Source organism: Cucurbita moschata, unplaced genomic scaffold (assembly GCF_002738365.1).
Source record: "Cucurbita moschata cultivar Rifu unplaced genomic scaffold, Cmos_1.0 Cmo_Scf00013, whole genome shotgun sequence".
Lineage (NCBI taxonomy): Eukaryota > Viridiplantae > Streptophyta > Magnoliopsida > Cucurbitales > Cucurbitaceae > Cucurbita > Cucurbita moschata.
The window spans coordinates 1,162,556-1,179,779 of record NW_019268529.1 but is presented as its reverse complement, the minus strand read 5'-3'; the positions used below and the strand labels follow the sequence as shown (position 1 = coordinate 1,179,779).

The 17,224-nt window shown below is 36.0% G+C and overlaps 3 protein-coding genes across 3 annotated transcripts in view; 2 read left to right on the top strand and 1 right to left on the bottom strand.

Moving 5' to 3' along the window:
• Positions 1 to 5,501, top strand: part of LOC111451231 (succinate-semialdehyde dehydrogenase, mitochondrial) — a 49,342-nt gene extending 43,841 nt beyond the window's left edge. The window contains exons 11-18 of the mRNA XM_023091573.1: positions 395 to 480; positions 1,471 to 1,503; positions 1,608 to 1,640; positions 2,545 to 2,645; positions 3,373 to 3,458; positions 3,558 to 3,664; positions 3,747 to 3,824; positions 5,215 to 5,501. Of these exons, the coding sequence (XP_022947341.1) occupies positions 395 to 480; positions 1,471 to 1,503; positions 1,608 to 1,640; positions 2,545 to 2,645; positions 3,373 to 3,458; positions 3,558 to 3,664; positions 3,747 to 3,824; positions 5,215 to 5,253 (563 nt within the window). The 3' untranslated portion in view covers positions 5,254 to 5,501. The remainder of the gene's footprint in view (positions 1 to 394; positions 481 to 1,470; positions 1,504 to 1,607; positions 1,641 to 2,544; positions 2,646 to 3,372; positions 3,459 to 3,557; positions 3,665 to 3,746; positions 3,825 to 5,214) is intronic.
• A 2,761-nt stretch (positions 5,502 to 8,262) lies between these two features.
• On the top strand, positions 8,263 to 10,749 carry LOC111451234 (myb family transcription factor APL). The gene is made up of 6 exons (XM_023091578.1): positions 8,263 to 8,588; positions 8,668 to 8,744; positions 8,960 to 9,026; positions 9,100 to 9,166; positions 9,359 to 9,401; positions 9,990 to 10,749. The coding sequence occupies exons 1-6, from the start codon at positions 8,414 to 8,416 to the stop codon at positions 10,650 to 10,652; spliced, it is 1,092 nt and encodes a 363-aa protein (XP_022947346.1). The 5' UTR covers positions 8,263 to 8,413; the 3' UTR covers positions 10,653 to 10,749.
• A 2,338-nt stretch (positions 10,750 to 13,087) lies between these two features.
• The window catches only part of LOC111451235 (NAC domain-containing protein 96), a 5,992-nt gene continuing 1,855 nt past the window's right edge, over positions 13,088 to 17,224 (bottom strand). The window contains exons 2-5 of the mRNA XM_023091579.1: positions 15,285 to 15,476; positions 14,814 to 15,100; positions 14,028 to 14,402; positions 13,088 to 13,484 (exon numbers count right to left, since the gene is read on the bottom strand). Coding sequence (XP_022947347.1) covers positions 13,230 to 13,484; positions 14,028 to 14,402; positions 14,814 to 15,100; positions 15,285 to 15,441 — 1,074 coding nt within the window. The 5' untranslated portion in view covers positions 15,442 to 15,476 and the 3' untranslated portion in view covers positions 13,088 to 13,229. The remainder of the gene's footprint in view (positions 13,485 to 14,027; positions 14,403 to 14,813; positions 15,101 to 15,284; positions 15,477 to 17,224) is intronic.

The window sequence follows — 17,224 nt, the reverse complement described above, 5'->3', positions numbered from 1 at the left end:
CTGATATTTTTTTTTTTTTTTTTTTTTTTTTGTTGCTCAGAGTATTTTATGGATGCTTTTGTGGTAGGAGTAGTGAACATACTTAAGAGCTGACTTTAATATCTTGAATTGTACTAATGCATCTGGACATTCAATTGTCCATTTAAGTTTTGCTGAATTTTTAAGAAATGAAGATAGTGATAGGTGAACTAATTCTTAGAAGGAAACAAACCATGTAAACCTTCCCGAAGGAAGGGGAACGGATGAAAATCACATTGGAGGAAACTGTATATTGTTATGTATTGATGTAGAACCATAGTTCCATATAATCCTCAATCAATTCTTCAAAATTATTGGCTTTATCTGGTTGAATCATGTTCTTTCCTTCGGGTTTGAACTAAACTCTAGTTTTCAGGCATATACGAGAAATTTTGTAATGCTTTCTCAAAAGCTGCGCAAGATCTGCAAGTTGGTGATGGGTTTGGTGAAGGTGTTGCTCAGGTAGTTTCTCGTGCCTACAATCCTTGATTCAATTGTGATTGTCAGTCTTTTCTCTGTAAAGTTATCTTCCAAGCTCAAGGTAATTTAATTTTGTTAATTGCAAAGAGTATGTATTTGCTCCTTTAACCCTCCATATTGTGTTACACCTTTGTATTGCGAAGGATCTCTTATCTCGAGTGCTATGTCATCAACCCTTCGGAGTTAAAATCAGGATCGATGGATAAAGGAAACTAAATTCTCTTTTGAAAAAATAAGTTACAAGAAACAGGAAATTTTTTTCGGAATATTAGCTAGCTCTTGGCACCAAAAACAGGAATTCCGAATGCACACTCATCTTATACAATTTCTTTAGTCACAGCTTTGAAAGAGGGTTTACAACCAACTTTCCATTTAAACATAGTCGTTTTTGTCATGACGTTTTTGTTCGTATTTCGGTAAGCAAAAAGAGTTTGAAGCACAAGAATTTTCAGATCTTTTGAGCAAGGTAGGTCTCTATCTTTCACTCATGTGTATAGTACCCGAAGGATCACCAGATGATTGTAGTAGAGGTATATCTTTCTACCGCTGATGGAAATTCCCAATTTGGAGAAAGAGGACTTGTCTGATCTTACAACCTCGGTGTCTTAAAAAGCCCCTTCTTTCCTTCTTTCCTTTTTTGTTATTGTTGAAGGCAAAGTCAGCCGGTTTTCGATTCTTTCTTTTTCTATTTATTCTGGATTAGTTTTCTTCGTTGCTTATTCCTGGATTCCCTATCTAAATACAGTTGCAATTACCCTCCTTTTTGCGTTAGTTCGAATGGTATAGTTCTTTCTAATCTTTACCTCTGTTCTCTGGTTTTACTCTTAAATGATATCATACATTTCTTATTTGAAAAATAGAATGGCACACTTTTTCTAACAAGCACATTATGTAATATTTAATTTAAAGTAAACTTCTTTTTAGTTGAAGTTGAGTTCTACATTACTTTGATTCTTGCTTCTTTTTTTTCAGGGTCCTTTGATTAATGAAGCTGCCGTGCAGAAGGTTTGTTTTGTTTTCTTCACGTTACCCATCAAATCTGCATTATTGCGACAATTAATTTGAGCAATTTCTGTATGCATTGATGCATGTGGACCTTTTCCTGACAGGTTGAGAAATTTCTTCAAGATGCCATCACAAAGGTTTGTTTCTGACTTGGTATTTTGGAACTATTAATTACTATTATAGTAGTGATTCATAGAAGTTCGGCTAGTTTATTACTTTAGGTTTAACTGGAAAATGGTAAACAACTATTTATAATTAAAAGCGAGTAGAGAAATATATGGTAGATATTTACATAAAGTAGGTGGTTATATCTGGTAAAACTATATATAGTAAACTGAAACCATATATAAACCCTTAGCTCTGAAGATTTACTTTCTACCTCCTTTGTATTCTCTACTATACATACCTCAAGTCATTAATATAAACCTTCATTTTCTCTCTCCTATTCTTTGTGTTGTCATTAATATAAACCTTCATTTTCTCTCTCCTATTCTTTGTGTTCATTAGATTGAGTGTGTGAGTTGTTGTGCGATCTTAAAAGTTGCTTTATTCTAACCTCTAATTAGTCCTCTTCAGTGAACTTTCTTAGTTATTGAAACGATATTATATGTTTACCTTCAACATTTCCTTCTTATCTACAGTACCTTGAGTGATTGGCATCCTAAATATGAACATACATATGCCAGTGAAACTTTCCAAAGGGGTTGAAAGGTCTGAGAGATGTTTTGTGTGTTGCTAGATTTAATGTGTACTCGTTGGCTTTTGTCAGCCAGTCTTTTTTGTAGTTGTCAGTTGGGTCGTAGTATTCAAGTCCTTTTTTGATAACCTTCTTCTAAGAATGCCTTTGTATATCCTTCATTTGTTCTTTATGAATCTATGAAAGCTGGTCTCTCATAGAAAAAAAAGCTTTCCAAAATTTGGGGTGCTGATATGTTTATGTTTATGATTACCCCATTTATTTCCAATTTGTGTAACTAAGAAATCTTTTGAAGTTCACTCAGTTCTCTCTCCCACTCTCTCCTTCCTAATTTTCTTCTGAAGGGAGCAAAAGTTGTTCTTGGTGGTAAAAGACACAGCCTTGGGATGACATTTTTTGAACCTACGGTCATTGCTGACGTGAATAGTGATATGCTTTTATTCAGGTATTAATGTTGCATTTTACGTCCTTCAAGAATTTTGAGCTGGCTAATTAAGGGGAAGGTCACGGGTTTATTAGGAAGCAATACTATCTTCATTGGTACGAGACTGTTAGTGAAAGAGGGATAGATTGAATGATTAATGAGAAGATTGAATTATGAAGAGCAAGAATGCTCCATATTTATACAGAGAATACAAAAGATATTCAGAAAATCTACCTAAAAATCTGCAGAAAATCGGGTAACAAACCAGTAAACAAATCAAAATAAAATCTAATCAAATAAAAAACTAAATCTAACTCCTAACGGAGATTTATTAGTAAGCAATACTATCTTCATTGGTACGAGACCTTTTGGGAAAACCACAAGCAAAGCCACGGGACTTTATGCTCAAAGTGGACAATATCATACCATTGTGGAGGGTCGTGATTTCTAACATGGTATCATGGTCATGCCCTTAACTTAGTCATGTCAATAAATAGAATCTTCAAGTGTCGAATAAGAAGTTGCTAGCCTTGAAGGTGTAGCAAAAAAGTGACTCAAGTGTTGAACAAAAGGTGTACTTTGTTCGAGAGCTCTAGAGTAAGGATTCAAACCTCGATTAAGGGGAGGATTGTTGGGAGAGAAGTCTCACATTGACTAATTAAGGGGAAGATCATGGGTTTATAAATAAGGAATACTATCTTCATTGGTATGAGATCTGCTTCGTGCCTCTGGTTCTATTTAATATCAGGGAGGAAGTATTCGGTCCCGTGGCACCCTTACTGCCATTCAGAACAGAGGAGGAAGCAATTGGTCTCGCTAATGACGCCAATGCAGGTATTGCTATAGCGCCTATCCATTTACCACCCTCAATAAATTGTGTTTCCTAGAGGTTTTTAGGCCATCAGTTCCCTAAATTTTGATTATTTCTTACAGGATTAGCTGCTTGCGTATACACAAATAATATTCAACGTTCATGGAGAATGACTGAAGCTCTTGAATATGGAATGGTTGGTGTTAATGAAAGCCTAATTGCTACAGAGGTAAGCCTATGTGGAGGTGGTACATTTTTTATTAGAGGAAATGTAGAGTGGGTTATGACATTCCCCTTATGTCTTACTGCAGGTGGCTCCATTTGGTGGCATTAAACAGTCAGGCCTTGGTCGGGAAGGATCCAAATATGGGATGGACGATTATCTTGAGGTATTATTCATCCCCTGTTCTTTGCATTATCCAATCTTTCTTCTGCTTGTTGTTTGCCTCTCTTTTAGGCTTTCCCTTCCCAGCTTTCCTTTAGAGTTACTTTAGAGTTTTTAAGACGAGTTTACTAGAGAGAGGTTTCCATATTCTTACAAGAAATGCTTCGTTCCCCTCATCAACTAATGTGAGATCTCACAATCCACCCCTGTTGAGGGTCCAGCATACTCGTTGACACACCATTCGGTGTCTGACTTTGATACCATTTGTAATAACCCAAACCCACCGTTAGCAGATATTGTCCTCTTTGGGTTTTCCTTTCTTGATTTTAAAATGCGTCTACTAGGGAGAAGTTTCCACACCCTTATAAGGAATGTTTTGTTTCCTTCTCCAACTAACGTGAGATCTCACAATCCACCCCTCTTAGGGGTCAGCGTCCTCGTTGGCACACCATTCGGTGTCTGGTTCTGATATCATTTGTAATAGTCCAAGTCCACCGTTAACAGATTTGTCCTCTCTGGGTCTTCCCTTCAAGATTTTAAAACGCATCTACTATAGGGAGAGGTTTCCACACCCTTATAAGGAATGCTTCGTTCCCATCTCCAACTAATGTGAGATCTCACAATTCACCCCCTTGAGGGCCAGCGTCCTTGCTGGCACACCATTCGGAGTCTACTTTGATATCATTTGTAATAACCCAAGCCCACTGTTGACAGATGTTGTTCTCTTTAGGCCTTTCCTTCAAGATTTTAAAACGGGTCTACTAAGAGGTTTTCACACCCTTATAAGGAATGCTTTGTTCCCATCTCCAACTAATGTGAGATCTCACAATCCACCCCTCTTGGGGGCCAGCGTCCTCGCTGACACACCATTCGATGTCTGGTTCTGATATCATTTGTAATAGCCCAAACTCACCGTTAACAAATATTGTTATCTTTGGGCCTTCCCTTACAAATATTGTTCTCTTTGGGTCTTCCCTTCCGGGCTTCCCTTAAAGATTTTAAAACACGTCTATTAGATAGAGGTTTCCACACCCTTATAAAGAATTCTTCGTTTCCCTGTCCATCCAACGTAGGATCTCACATTTTCAAACAAGTTTCTAAAAATTATACTCGTTTTCTCTCCCATTTCTTGATTTTCATTTTCCTTTTGTAGGGAAACATTGAATTCTTTTAACTAAATTTAAACAACAAAACAAATTTTTAAAAATTACTTAGAAACCTTCATAAAAAGTAGATTACAAAACAAAGAAAACTATGGATAGAAGTAGCGTTCATAAGCTTAATTTTTCAAACGAACGAATCTCTCGACATTGATCTGCTTGTGAAATGTAATAGGCTTGTGGTTCATTTTTTAAAATAGAATTTATAGCACTTTCTCATTAACATGATTGCAGCTGAAATACGTTTGTTTGGGGAACATGGACGGCAACTGATGAGCTGAGTGCTGCAAGTAGCGTTAAGCTACAAACAATGGGCTTGGTCTTGGGCTTGTGTGATCAAATCAAAACCAGATAGGCAGAGGCCTATAAAGCCTATTCAGTAGTAAGTTTCATAGCGTTTTGATGCTATTCATTGTGACCTTATCTGTTTTCATGCTTTCCTGATCAAATGTAGAGGAAAAAACAAACCATCAGTCCACTTTTAAGACAGTTTAAGAAGCTTCTCAAAATAGGTTTACGATATGCTTGAAGACGATAGATTCTCGAGCTTCTTGCTTATCCGTTACCCCGAACCCGACCTTGACCCTAATGCTAGTTTCTTAACAATTAAGCAATGATAAAATTCACAAAGTCTCAAGAGTTGTCCTGGACACGTAAATTGCATACAATTCTAGGGGTAATTAGGGCATAAAAATATTCTACAACAAAGATTTTCTCTGCCCCAGTAGATGATTAGTCAGCCGTACATGGCAAATCTAGAGAGACTAGATAAAAAAGCTAAGGAATATATTCATTTTAAAAGAGTAGGAATTATTCTTTTTTTAAATTTAAAAAAAAAAACATGCTTAAAATTCAAGCAAAAATGTTCTCCACACTAAACGAACCCACTTTTTTTTTTTTTTTTTTTTTCTTTTTCCAAGGGGGACTTTTATGATAATATTGAAAATTTAATGGGCTAAAAGGCAAAGCCTAAATTTGCTTGAAGGGGCTTCAAAGTTTGATATTTGCATTAATTCCCCCATGTTTGATTGAAAAACGCTTTGATTTTATTGCACATCGATCAAGGCATGCTTGTAAAAGAAGCGATTAAAAAAAAAGGGGTTGGTTTATTGAATTTTTTATATTCATTTAAGCATCGTTTTGTTTTATTAAGATGCGAATTAAGTCTCACGTCAATTTAAAAGTTTGGACATTGTTCAACAACATATTCTCTTGCTTAAGACGTTACATGTCTTATCTCTACTAAAACAAGTATATAAAATGTATCATAACTTAAGACGTTAAATAACCCTAAATTATATGGAATTTATGACTATATACTTGAGTTTAAACATGAAGATAATATCCCAAAAATCACTTTGGTCAAATGATTATAGACCAGGTGAGAATATGGGCTATCATTATCAAATTTCATTTAAAATCAACTCCGAAATGTAATATTATTGCATAATTTGATTCTATCATTTCACTCTAATATCATATTGAAAGAAGTCTTTATGCACGTGTGAAAGTTGTGCGTTAATGATTTTAAAATAGAATTGTATCTATGAGGGTAAATTGATATATACGAATATTAATTAGGGTTTTGATTTTTTGAGTTTTCGGTGTGAGAGAATGCAATGAAATGAGGAGATGAAATTTTTGATTCCCGACGAGAAAACTTTAGAGGTTAGTAGAGAAAAGAAAGCGAATGGAATTAGGTCCACCATGATGGGTGTGCCATGGCTGATTAAAAAACAGAGCCTTTTCATGTTGAGAGGCTCTATATTTTTCTCACAAGAACCTAACAAATCAACCAACTCCAAATAGCATAGCATAAAGTTAAAAGGAATTGGTTCCCATTCATATCTGTAACTTGCTTTTGTTTTTGGAGCTTTCAATCCCATCCATTCAATTATGATCTTCTTCTTTCTTAGTTTCTTGTTCTACAACATTGAATCTTCAAACCCTTTTGAATTTGAGCTCATATTGCACTAATGGAGGCATTTTGAAGCCGACCCAAATCGATCAAAAGTGATTTTGATCCTCGAACGGTTAGGAATATGATCCAAACTTGGGATTGGACGATTTAGTCAAATATCGCTTCAAGAAGGATGAAAATCATTGTAAATTAACAGTGAGAAAACAAACACTGTTTCGAGCTAAACTAAAAATCTTTGAATTGAACGATGATTCAACGGGGTTTTAGATAGATGTACTGTGAGATCTTACATCGGTTGGAGAAAAGAACAAAACGTTTTTACAAAGGTGTGGAAGCCTCTTCCAAACAGACGCGTTTTAAAAACTTTGAGGGGAAGACTCAAATACGACAACATCTGTTAGCGGTAGACTTGAAATTGCGTCTAAAATGAAATTTCTTTTTCAAAATGATGATGGGAAAGTGTTTGAGTGATTGTAAATAATTAAGCTAAAAAGTGAGCCGTGGTACGACACAAAACACAAAGCAAAGCATTAATATGGGAAAGGATAAAGGACCATTTGTGATGATTACATGAAGAGGGTTTTCCTTTTTAAACGAGAGGCGTCGGAGAAAGGACTAACGAACTACTTACCTGTATTTAGTTACTGTTATGTGAATAAAATGACGCCTCAGCTCGACTCAAGACCAAAATAAGCTTAATAAGCTAAGAACAAAGCAATACCCGTCTACTGTTTCATCAACTTTCAAGTTTAACGTGTGTGAGGTTGGAGTGTTATGTGAGTAAAATGATGCCCCAACTCGGCTCGGGACCCAAATAAATTTGCTAAACTAAGAACAAAGCAACACCCATCTACTATTTCATCAACTTTCAAGTTTAACAAGTGTAAGGTTGGAGCGTTATGTGAGTAAAATAATGCCCCAACTCGACTTGGGACCAAAATAAGTTTGTTAAGCTAAGAGCAAAGCAAAACCCGTCTACTGTTTCATCAACTTTCGAGTTTAACGAGTGTGAGGTTGAAGAATGGAGCTTCGTGATTAAGAAACGTGATAAGTTTTCGAGTTACTGATTTGGACACTTATAAATTTATGATGACGAAATAAATGAAGTAAAAGAGTGAACGTTTTAACTTCCTATAATAGTTAACCTCATATCTTATAAACAAGGACGGTTAAGAATAGTTAACCCGAACATAGCTAAAAAGTTAAAGCGGGTCTAGGGCTCTATTCGCAAATTTAACATTATAAAGGACCAAAATGAAATTAAAAAAGAATTCATGTGAGAGAAAGGAGGAGAGAGAGAGAGAGAGAGAGAGAATCTTTTGTCAAAAGTGTGTCCCTGTTGTTTGTGGTGACTATGGCAAAATAAAAACCAAAGCAAAAGCAAAAAAAGAAAAGCACCCTATTCCTCCTCCCTTCCTTGTTCCCCTGAATCTCCTCAGTATTTCCAGACACAACAAACCAAACCAAACCAAACCAAACCAAAACCTAAGCCAAAACAAAGAACAATTGACAATGTTTCATGCCACCAAGAAACCCTCCTCTATGACATCTTCCCATGACAGGCCAATGTGTGTCCAAGGAGATTCCGGTCTCGTCCTCACCACCGACCCCAAGCCCCGTCTCCGCTGGACAGTCGAGCTCCACGAGCGCTTCGTCGACGCTGTCACTCAGCTCGGAGGACCCGACAGTATGCACTTTTTCTCACCTTCGTTTTTCTTTTCTTTTCTTTCTTCTTTCTCCTTATTAGGGTTCATATCTCTTTTCAGAGGCCACTCCCAAGACCATCATGAGGGTTATGGGCGTCAAGGGCCTCACTCTCTACCATCTCAAGAGCCACCTTCAGGTAATTTCCATCTCCCGGGTCTCGATCCCGTCATATTTAAAAACTAAATTTATCATAATCCATCGACCTAAACTTTTGAATTGAGTAATAATTTGATAAAACATCGGCACCACCAAACATGTTTTGTGTTACTTTTCGATAATTCTTTACTGGGTCGACGAAACTTTTGAGTTTAGTGGTAGTTTAACGTCCTTTTTCTCTTGAAACGCGTTCAGAAGTTCAGGCTCGGGAAGCAACCGCACAAGGAATTCAACGATCAATCGATAAAGGATGGCATGAGAGGTGAGTTCCATGAAAGTTCCATATATCTTCTAATAATTCTTAATTTCAATTGATTTATGTATGATATGTGCAGCTTCAGCCTTAGAACTTCATAGAAACAGTGGATCTTCTTCCACCTTAATGGACCGTAGCATGAACGAGTAAGCCTCTTCATTTATTTATTTATTTATTTATTTTTGCTTTTCCTTATTTATTTATTTATTAAATTTTATTGTTAGAGGAGGTGGGGTTAAGAGTGAACACTTTATTTTGTGGTTTCTTGTACGACAAATGTTGTCGGATTCTCTAACTAACAAACAGCGTACTGAACAAATAACCTATTTTTCTGCTAGAATGCAATTGGAGGTCCAAAGACGGCTGCATGAACAAATTGAGGTCAGCTCATCATTTATTTTTGTAACATATTGACATGATACTGATTTTCGTCAAGTTTAAGCCGTTTAAGAGTGTTCATGGATTGACTCGGGTCGATTAATACATTTCTTATATCAAATCCAGTTGTTCGGGTTCTAAATTTTTTTTATGCTAATAGTTCTCATTAAATAAGTAACTAACCTAGCTACAAAATACCTAAATTAGATTGATTCGAGTTGTTTGAGTCATTTATTCAAAAAAAAAAAAAAAATTTGCTTTTTAAGAACCGCCACTCAATTTCAATATTTATTTTTAAAAATAAATTTAGAAGACTTAAAAAAATTATTTTTTTTAGTAGCGGTGGAAGAACGTAAATAAAATTAAAAGTTTTAAACAGTTTGATTCAACTCAACTTAATGCAGGGAAACCCACGAACCACCATAAAATTTTCATTTATTTGAGCTCAAATAAGTTAATAATCGAACCTAAATGGTTGATTGGATTTTCGGGTCATTAAGTTTTTAGAACGTCTCTAGGTATATTAGATACAAATTTAAAAACTCGAGGGGTATTAGATTTTGTTTACGATACAAAAAAAAAAATTTGTAGGTACAAAGACATCTTCAATTGAGGATTGAGGCTCAAGGCAAATACATGCAAAGCATATTGGAGAAAGCTTGCCAAACCCTCGCCGGCGAAAACATGGCCGCCGCCGCCGCCGCCGCCGCCGCCGGACGTTTCAAAACCACTTCCAACAATATTGGAACAACCACCAATCTTGTTTCAGACGCTGCCAACAAGGCCTTCATTTCACCTCCTCCTCCTCCTCCTCACACCTTCCCTCCTTTTCAAGACATCAACAACCTATTTACCTCGGAACCACCGGCGCCTGCGCCGCCTCTTATCGACTGCCTCAAGAAGCCGAACCCCTTCATCTCCGACACCGGTAAGACTCCCATTTTCTGGGCCGATGATCTCCGTCTCCAGGACTTAGGAACCCCGTCGGCCACCCTAGCGCCACCACCGCCACCCATCAATGGCTCGGCTGACTTGGACCCTCAACAGCTGGAAATGTATGAAACTAAGCCACCGCCACTGCTGCTCTCCGTTGGCAACGATGTGATGGCGAATGAGAAGAAGTTCGACGTGTCGTTAAAGCTCGAGGGACCGTCACCGCGACATTCGTCGGGGCATTCCGATGAGAAGGTGAATAACAATAATAACCCTACAATGTCACAATCACAGGGAAGAAATAACTCTCATTTGGGTTAATTAAAATTTAAATGTAATTAATTAAATATAGATTAGGGTTTAGATGTTAACAAATGGGTATACTAATTATTATTAATACATTGTATATTTTGATCCATTTTGTTTTAAAAAACTGTTTGCAATGAAATAAAGAATAACATTTTCATTTTTTTTGTTATTATTTTTTAAAAAAAGAATAGGGTTTGTGAAAAAAACAAGACATATACTACTATCTTGGAGGTTGGTCGAGAAAATTTTTGGCTTACTGCGAGCCGGGAACTGTATTCTTTCATGATCTGATAAACGTGGGACGGAAGCTTATGTCGAGTCGAGAAATGTGTCCTTTCATGATATGGTAAATATGGAACAGAAATTTATGTTGAGCTGGGATCTGTATTCTTTATGGATATGATAAACATAGGACGAAAGTTTATGTTGAGTCGGGAACTTTATTCTTTCGTGATATGATAAATATGGGACGAAAGTTTATGTTGAGCTAGGAACTGTATTCTTTCGTGATATGATAAACATGGGATGAAAGTTTATGTAGAGTCGGGAACTTTATTCTTTCGTGATATGATAAACATGGGACGGAAGTTTATGTTGAGCCGAGAACTGTATTCTTTCGTGATATGATAAACATGGGACGGAAGTTTATGTTGAGTCGGGAATTGTATTCTTTCGTGATATGATAAACATGGGACGGAAGTTTATGTTGAGTCGGGAATTGTATTCTTTCATGATATGATAAACATGGGACGAAAATTTATGTTGACTTTCATGATATGATAAACATGGGACGGAAGTTTATGTTGATCGATAAGTCTTGGACGAAAGAAGACTCCATCTTTTGAAGAAAATCCAAACAAAGATCGAATGATTTGACTGCTATAGTGGCTAACATGTTCGGAATTATTGAATGTAATTCATCCTTCCTAAATCATTAACCGTTAGTCACAATATATAAGTTTCGGGTTCGTTCTCGAGAGTCAGGTTGAGAAACTAAAATTTGGAAATAGATCTCGGTCTCGTTGAATAATTTCTCGAGAATTAGGTTAAAAGTTGGAGAGAGATAATACGCATATATTTATGTTTTGGTTTCCCTTTTACCTTTTTTCTTTTCTTCTTTATTCATTACTAGTTCTCTTGTTTCTATTCTCTTTTTATTTTTCCACTATTTTTTTTTAATTTCTTTTTCTTTTTAACTAAAAAGCCATTTTTTGAAGACAAAAGATTTAGTTCTTAGGGTTCTTGGAATAATGTATCCAAATTAATGAACAAGTGAAGGCTTTTAACCTAAATATTCATGGAACAAAACCCTTGAGTTGGTCTATTTGATGTTCTAAGCGTATACTCATCGAGCGTATTCAAGGAGGAGACAGCGACGGAGGAAGGACAAGACAACTTTTAGCTCCCTCTAATTTAGGTTGATTGGTGAGTTAGCACGATATCAGATGGGTTAATGTAATACCCGAAACCCACTACTAAGGTTTTTTTTGGGGCTTCCACTCAAGGTTTTAAAACGCGTCTACTAGTGAGAGATTTTCACACCCTAAGAAAGAATGTTTCGTTCCTCTCTCCAATGATGTGGGATCTCACAATCTACCCTCTTGGAGGCCAGCGTCGTCGCTGACACACTACCTGGTGTCTGGATCTGATACCATTTGTGACCGCCCAAGTCTATCGCTATCAAATATTGTCCTTTTTGGGCTTTCCCTCAAAATTTTAAAACGGGTCTACTAGTGAGAGATTTCCACACTTTTTCAACTAATGTGGAATCTCACAGTTGATCGGTAAGCTAACATGATATCAAATGGATTGATTCATGAACTAACACGATTTCAGAGTGTGAGATCGTATATTCAAGTCCGTGTAATATCATCCATCTCGAATTAATATTAATTTTTACTTATTGGATCTTTTCCAAACCCGGAGTACTCTTATAGTGTTTGTATAATTAAACTTACCATAATCCATTAACTCGAACTTTTGAATGACCGACCAATTTTAGTAGATAGATTAGTTTACGCTCGTTTACTATACAAATATATTTTTTCAACCGTCACATAGAATCTTGTAGCGATAGTTTAATTAGTTCAGGACTTCATATTCTCGACAAAAAAAGTAAAAGGGTTAAATCAATACGTCACATATTGCTAAGCTAAAAAAAGACTTTAATAATCTTCCGTCAATATTAGCATAGCTTAACTATAACGATCTACGTTTCCTTTTAAGTTCGAAGGCTCAAATCTCAAAGTTGTACTTCTCCGATTATATTGCACAACTGAACAAATATCATCCACAAACAAACACAAATAATCCCGATAACAATACAGTTCGATTGATCAATGCATAACTCAACTTTTCGAGAACATCGAAAAGTTCGAATCTCGGAACCCGAAAAGGATTAGAAATAAATGCCTAGAAAAACCCATTACATGGAATTGATTAACAACTTAATATAATGTTATGATGGTTAATTAATTATCTCTCTCTCTCTCTACAAATATTTTGGAGATGAATTTTAGTGTAAATTGAATGTTTGTTGTAAATTTATAATGTACAGTAAACGTAAGTTGTGATATTATGGGGTTTACGTCACTGTAATAAGGAAGAGTTTTGGACATTATCTTCTTGCATGGGAAGACTACACAAAGACAAAATCTCCTCTAGAGTTCCATTCATCGAGTCTCGGAACTTGTCGAACTTCATGTACTCGTCAATGCACTCGGGCTTCATTAACGTCTTCGTCTCCCCCATTATGTTCAGCTGTGGGAAGTCCTCGAGCTCCAACGGTGGGTAGTAAGGATGCTGGTAATGAAGATTCTCATGATCCATAAACTTACTCGGAATCTACAAAAAAGTACGCGTATTCAGAGACATGTAATGACTCAAAATGCTTAACGGGTTAGTTTTGATAACGGGTTTGGTTGAATCTTTGATATTTTGATCGAGATTATAATGTGTTTTAACTAGCTGAGCTGCGTTCGTGAACGGGTTTTTAGGGTTTAGGGTGGAATGATGAGTGGAAGGGGTTTGGTCAAAAGAGGGTCAATGAGTATGGTGAAAAGAGACATTTTTTAGTGAGTCTAAGAGATAAAAAAGATAACTCAAAGGGCTTGTGAATGTGGGCCATATGTAATTATGTACATATTATTTTAAAAAATAAATAATAAAAAAATGCCATAATTAAAATTTTTAGAGTGTTTTTTTTAAAATAATAATAAATAAATAAAATATTAGAGGTATAATGAGAAATTTTAAAATGTCAAAAAAAAAAAATTAAACTAACTACATTATGAGTTAATTAAATAATTATAATTATAATTATAATAAATAAATAAAGAAAACCCTTAAATATAGCATAATAAATAATTAATAAAATTTTAGAATTACCTGCATAAAATTTGAAGGGCAATCAATGTAAATTGGATAGAGATTATTAGCTGCACTATTGGCTTCATTGTCGGAGGCCACCGGAGCTGGCAAGTCGTCGGCGACATTCCCTTGTGTGAGGTCGGAGGAAGAGTTTTCAGAGCTGAAGATTTTAGGGTTATATTCATGAAGGAAGTGACCAAAACTATCAACATCTTCATTGCTTTCCATCCCTCCTCTCGAACTTTCCGGCCCCCCGCTATCGTCAACTTGCATATCGTGCTCGTCCGCCGTCTGCCATGTTGGGGCATCGGCATTGCCCTCGATTTCCTTTTCCCCGATAACTTTGGGTACTAGTGTTGTCTTCTTGAATACACGGCACAGTGCATAAGAATCCTGTATCGATATCAAAATATAAGACTTTTGTTTCGGTTTGATTGATAGGGAAGCGTTTGTTGATTGAACGTTTACCCTAGTTTAAGCTCGGTCATGAGAAATTATTCAAAAAGAGAGGGACGTTTTCAAATGTTCGGTCGGGTTTTGAATGATGAAAGGGATATATAGGTATGTTTGTAGGGTAGTAAAGGGCTAAAGTTTAAGAAAAGAGATGGAAATTAAGTACACAAATTTATCTAAAGTTGTAACCAAAGACTCTTTCATAAACCCTTATTGATGTTTGTTCTTTTTCTTTAGGGTTTTTTTTTTTCTTTCTTTCTCTCTTTTCTTTTTCGACGTCCATCGTTCATCGTTCATCGTTCTTTTATACACTTTTTATCGTTGAAGATAAAAGAAAAGAAGAGGAAAAACCTTAGTTGAAGGAGACGATGTTGCATTGGCGAGTTGAGAATCGAGAAGACGATACTCGTGCATAACCCAATTGGTTCTAATCCCATGAGGAGCTCTTCCTTTATAATATACCAATGTCTTCTTCATCCCAACTGCCCGTTTTTGCGATTGAACCGTCCTATCTTTTCCCGTGGCCTTCCAGTACCCGCCTCTCGTCGCACGATTCGTTCTCGATCCATTTGGGTACTTTCGATCTCGAGGGCTATAGAAGTACCACTCCATATCTTTGCTCGGCAAAAACGACTTATCTAAAAACTAAAATCAATAAGAATCTAAACAAAAACAATTCAAGATAACCCATTTGATTTTTTATTCGAAATTTAAAAAATCAAAACTTGTTTTTGTTTCTGAAACCACCGACAAACAAACACAATTTTAAAGAACAAAAAGCTAAATGGTTATCAAACGAGTCGACGAAAGTTCCAACATTACCAGGTAATTCCCAGGGTTCGCACTTGTAAAGATCGATCTCGGGGATGATCTCGAGCTCGATGGAGCGGCCATTGATCTTCCTATCCAAATAGTAAGCAACAAGCTCTTCATCAGTAGGATGGAAGCGAAAACCAGGAGGAAGGGTCATGGGAGCCATTGAAATAGAGCTCTTAAAACTCTGAGCTTTGTTATCTAGAGAGAGAGAGAGAGACAAAAGAACACGACATGAAGGGGACCAAACTGTACAAGAAACAACTATATAAGGAGGAAAAAGAGTGTAGCTTAAAAGTGACATTATATTACAGACACAACCTATGTTTTTTTTTTTTGTTTAATTCCCTTTTTAGTCGATCAAAAATCATTTAATTCTTCTCTAATTACCGCTAAACTCGATTATAATTTTATTTTTAATGATGAGTCTGTTTACTTATAAAACTCTCGTTTCATCTCTATTTAACTTTTTTCAACCAAAAAATAAAGATAAAACTTTTGTGAACGGATGATAATCACATTATTTACATTTTAATATATCGAGACGTTAATTCACCGGACTCGGTACAAAAGTAGTAAAATTTAATCTCACTTATGTAAAAGGTAAATTTAATCTTTTCAAAACATAAAATTGGCAAGAATTTGAACTCTAAATTTTTAATATTCTAATATTAGGTTGGCAATTCAAGGGTATATATGTAAATATGCATGAGAGAGAGAGAGAGAGAGAGAGTCTTTACGGCTTTAAGGAAGATTCTATGAGTAAAATAGGGAGGGGCATAGTGTGAAAACGAGGCATGCATGCATATATATATATATATATACATTTTTATATTTTTATTATATAGTTTTTTATTATATGGTTTTTTATTATATAGTTTTGTGACAGAGAGAGAGAGAGGATATATGATTAAGAAGCTTCGTCTGCAGAAAGCTTTTGTCTGCTCAGAAACTAACAAAAATAATATATAGAAACGCATCGAAAGTCTCAATTTGGGACCAAAAAACAACTCAGACCGACCAACTCCATTACAAGCAATTCCCCTGTTCTGTTCTGTTTCATTCTAATAAAATAATGCAAATATAATATGAAATGTCGTCACTTACACACACAATACTATCCACTTTTTTTTATTATTATTGTTTTTCGTACTTCTCCGAGGGATCCTGAAAAGGAATCTATCGATCCTCATCCGATTGGTTGAACTGTAGGTGCGATGAGTTACTTCACGTGCAGTGTCTTTGGTACAAGTTTAGAATGCCTAGCTACGACTATGGAAAGAATAAACGAATCGACGAAATGTCCAACTTCTTCACGCAAGCTCCACTTAACTTAAGGCGATATAGGTCACCTTGTTGGTGTTCAGTTTTGCAACGGGGTTGTTGCAATTATGGGTTGGATGCCTAATTGCCCAAACGAGAACTTGTGGCTCACTTTTTCTAAACAATAGGGAAAATGACCGAAATATGGCACTGAAAGACTCTACTGAACAAAGATGGGCTTATCTACTGTCTCTGTTGTCTCTGTTCATACGTACATATAATTTAGCATAGACATTTTCTATTACTCTTCACACTAGCTCAATGAATGTGGAGTTTAGAGACTCAAGCCTCCAACCCAAAAGGAAGTGTCAGAACCTTAACTACGGTTCTTTTTAGTTCGATCTCTCTATTCACAGTAGTTCAATGAATGTAGAGCTAGTGGAGGTGTCGATAGAAAGATTCAAATCTCTAACATCTTGATCGAGAGCACAGAACTTCTTAACCGATGAAGTATACTCAAAGTTAGACCTGAATTACGATCATAAAGAAGACGAGTATAGCAATATTAAAGAGCAACTTTTTTAGTAGTACAAAGAGAATAGGGACCCAACAATGAAGCTGTCACACTCTTAAACCACTGTTTGCTTTTGCTTTCCCCACCATCCATTGTTTTTTTTTTTTTTTTT